General features: G+C 49.9%; 1 protein-coding gene across 1 annotated transcript in view; it reads left to right on the plus strand.

Moving 5' to 3' along the window:
- Positions 1–2,084: 2,084 nt before the first annotated feature.
- FGF1 (fibroblast growth factor 1 (acidic)) overlaps positions 2,085–3,907 on the plus strand; it is a 97,166-nt gene continuing 95,343 nt past the window's right edge. The window contains 1 exon segment of the mRNA XM_011994162.1: positions 2,085–2,227. Within this exon segment, the coding sequence (XP_011849552.1) occupies positions 2,085–2,227 (143 nt within the window).

Genomic DNA, 3,907 nt, shown 5'->3' on the forward strand with positions numbered 1-3,907 from the left:
AGTTAAAAAGGGTTAACATGCATACTACATCTAGCATAATGATTCTTTAATACTTGGAAATCCATTGTCTGAAATTTTTTTTTTAATGATTCAGAAGGTCCTCTGGAAGCTTGCAGATACTCAGGAAGATTATTATGTTTTAAAGCAAATTATCAGTAGCCTTTGCATGTGTAGAAGTGGTAGTTCATGAGGGTTCCAGTTAAGAGGGTCTCAAGAAATCAACATTTTCTGTACATTCGGGTCCCTTTTGGGAGCTGCTGCTTATCCGTGATTGGAGTTCTGTGATGATTGAGCCTCTAGCTCTTTACAGGACACGAGCTCCTTCTCCAAGGCTCATCCCTTCAGAAGGCACATGAATGTCTTCCCATACCCCCATGCTCTGTGGGGAATATGGGGAACAGACTGCACTTCCATCCTCCCTACACCTAAGCAACACCCAGAGGAGGTAGAGGCTGGGGAGCATATTTCTAGTTCTGACAGGTCGATCTGTACCTCTCTACCTGAATCATCAGGTGGGCAGGCTTGTGTACATACATGGAAGCTCACACGTGCGCGCACACACACACACACACACACACTCACTCACTCATGCCTCCTGGGCTCAAACGCCTGCATAAGCAGGAGCGACTCTTCAATTATTGGAAACTATTAATCATGTTTACATTTGGTTCAGAGACAGCTCTTGATCTATATCCTTTCAGTCCACCTTATTCCCCACCTTCTAGCCAAAGAATTATTTGTCCAGACAGCTCCCTCCCTTCCTTACCCTGTCCTGGCCAGAAATCTGAAGAGGATGTCCATGGCCCATTGAAGAATTTCCCACCCCTGAAGTTGAGCTCACCTGAGGATCCACCTCATCCAACGGGAACAGGCTTGAACAGTGGAGAGGGAGGACAGAGCTGCCCCCTCTGCAGCCCCTCCACAGTCCCAACCTGGATGGCTTTTGCCTCGATTGACTTTGCAAAATGCCATTTGTAGGGCTTGGCTCTGGGGATGGCACAGACAGACACACACATGCGCACATACACGTTGCCACACACAGACACCTACACCCCATGCAAGGATGCCAGATGACAGAACAGAAAAGGCCTCCCTTTCATCCAGCAGCCTTCTGATTCCAGAGGAGAGTCTCCGAGCCACGACCTGCTGTTTCCCTGGCGACTCAGGCCTCAAAATAAACAGGATTCTGCTCAGACGGGCCAGAAGTCCATTCGGCTCAGACATTTGCCCCAAGACAAACCACGTTAAAATAACACCCAGGGTAGCTGCTGCCACCGTCTTCTGTCTCTACCTCCCTCCTGGCTGGCCAATGGCTCTGTGTTCCTGGGCCTGCTGCTGGCTGTCCAGAGTAGGGGTTGCTTAGAGCTGTGTGCATCCCTGCGGGTGAGGTGGGGGTGGGCGGTTGTCTAAAGGCAGGTCCCCTCTGCTGATAAACAAGGACCGGAGATAGACTTCGAGGCTGACATTCTTGGCTCTCCCAGCCTGCCCCCGCCCCCCCACCTCGATTTCCCACACAGCCCTAGGGACGGGTAGCCAGCTCTGTGGCATGGTATCTGGAGGCGGGCCAGCAACCTGATGTGCATGCCACGGCCCGTCCCTCTCCCCACTCAGAGCTGCAGTAGCCTGGAGGTTCAGAGAGCCGGCTTGGGGCTGCTGGGGCGGCGGCTGCAGCACAGTGACAGTGACAAACACAGAGCAGAAGACACCAAGTGGATTCTACTTCCCCTGGGACAGCACTGAGCGAGTGTGGAGAGAGGTACAGCCCTTGGCCTACAAGCTCTTTAGGTAAGAATCAGGGCATCTGATCTGGGAAACAGAGAGCAGGTTGTAGCTGAGGTCGTGTGTGTGTGTGTGTGTGTTATGTGTGTGTGTGTGTGTCCAAGTGCAAATGTAATGCTACTTGGAGAAGAAAGAAAACGTTTTAAAGCAGATAGCACTGGAACCAGGACTCCTGCAAGGGAATCTCAAGAAGCTCACCTTTGGCTGGGTTTAAACCGTGGTGCAGACTGCCCTGGGGGAAGGGCGTGCTGATGTCACAGACATGTAAAAATAGCACTTCTAGCTTAGAGACTGCAAAAATATGAATGCACCATGCCGCCGCATTATCTCCATTCCTCCAGTGCCTGCCTGACACTGGCCCTGAATCAGGGCTGGACGGGGCAGGCATTTCTCATTTACTAAAGTGCTGGATGCGGCCCCTGTGGTTCGGCAGAAGCAGAAAGCTGCGGTGAGTCTGGCCGTGGTGAGTGGCTAGCATTATCTTGCTGTGTCACACCAGCTCTCTCTTGGGAAGCCTGGATATTCAGCTGCCTTGGAAAAGCTGTCCACATGGTGGGCAGCTTAGATTTTATTAACCTTTTGATATAAAAGTCAGGCTGAAGTTTAGGATTATCTGGGCATGTCAGCTCAGGGTTCTGGTAGGGTGGTATTCCCATGGCCCCATGGTCACTCGGATTACTTCTTTCCTTCCCTTCTGATCTTGGAATATCACATCCTCATTTCAGTACCCCTCTGATGGGCACCAGGAGAGAAGGAGTCAGAATGGACAGATTCTCTGGCACATACACTATCCACACCCACATCGCAATTACATGCCAAAGGTATGCAAGGCTGCTGCAGAGGAGCACTTCAGAAATTCAGCCTTCCAGATACTGGGATGGAAATTTCAGGCATTTAGTCAAGTACCCACTTTTCAGAGACCCAAGGGAGACCCCCCTCAGGCCCAAGGGCTCATTCTGCCTCAGCAGAATTCCAACACTCCATGATTCTCTAGCTATGTTACATCCACCCACGCCACCGCCACCCCCATTTGCCTCCCTCCTTGCTGCACTGGTGACCGGTACTTTTCCTTTCATTCTCTACAGGGATGTGATTGTTTACGAGTTAGCTCCCCGACCCAGTGGGAGGATGCGAGCATCCCGGCTGAGGGCGAGCCAGGCTGCCCCTCCGCCAGCTCTGTGTAACTATGAGCCAGCAGCAGTGGCATCAGGGCTGAAAGAAGTGGGCCTTGCTTTGGGAAGTGGTGTCTAGTGAAGGGTGGCCAGCAGTTTACCGGAGCTGTTTGTCAGTGTGGGTGACTGAGGATTTTGGTGGAGACTCTGATTCACAGTCACAAATTCCCTTTTCCTTTGTTTTCTTTGTGTTGGTCTTTGAGGGCTTCCGAGGAAAGTCCCCTCTTGAGATGCAGATCTGAAGGCAAGATCACCAATTTGCTGTTGGCAGAGGGACTCAGAGAGATTTTCTTCTGTTGCCCCGGCCTTTGTGAGTGTGAATAAATGGGTTTGCAAATGAAGTATGTAATCCAAAGCAAAGTTAGTATGCAAAACGTTAAGAGAAAATACAATGAGTTTCTTTTAAACTCTCTCTCAAATCTGCTGTTTACATATGACTTGACTGGTTCTGCAAAGGATCAAGGAAGCCATATCTGGTTAAGTGGTTTGACTTCACAGGTGAGTAGCACCAGCCATGATAACATATTCAGTGGAAATGGTGGGCGGACATCCATATGCTGTATCTACATCCAAGGGACATCTCATCCCGGGACAGTGCAGCTGCTCACTTCAGTGACATGCATTCTGTGGACTGCACATAAACTATTAAGGATCTTGGGACTGCTGTTACAGGAAAGCGATCCAGACCCCAAGAGAGGGTTCTTGGATCTCAAGCGAGAAAGAAGTCAGGGCGAGTCCGCAGTGCAAAGCAAAAGCACTTACTTTCTTTTTATTAGGAAAGTAAAGTGGTGAAAGCACAGCTACTCCATTGACAGAGTAGGGTGTTCCCGAAAGCAAGAGGAGGAACACGTCCATCTTAGGTACCATGCTCGTATATATAGGATTTTAAAAAGATCATAGGGAGATGTGCTCTGCTACAAGGGTTTGTGATAAAGGATTAATTTTCTTTTTCTTTT

This window comes from Mandrillus leucophaeus, unplaced genomic scaffold (assembly GCF_000951045.1).
Source record: "Mandrillus leucophaeus isolate KB7577 unplaced genomic scaffold, Mleu.le_1.0 Scaffold443, whole genome shotgun sequence".
Lineage (NCBI taxonomy): Eukaryota > Metazoa > Chordata > Mammalia > Primates > Cercopithecidae > Mandrillus > Mandrillus leucophaeus.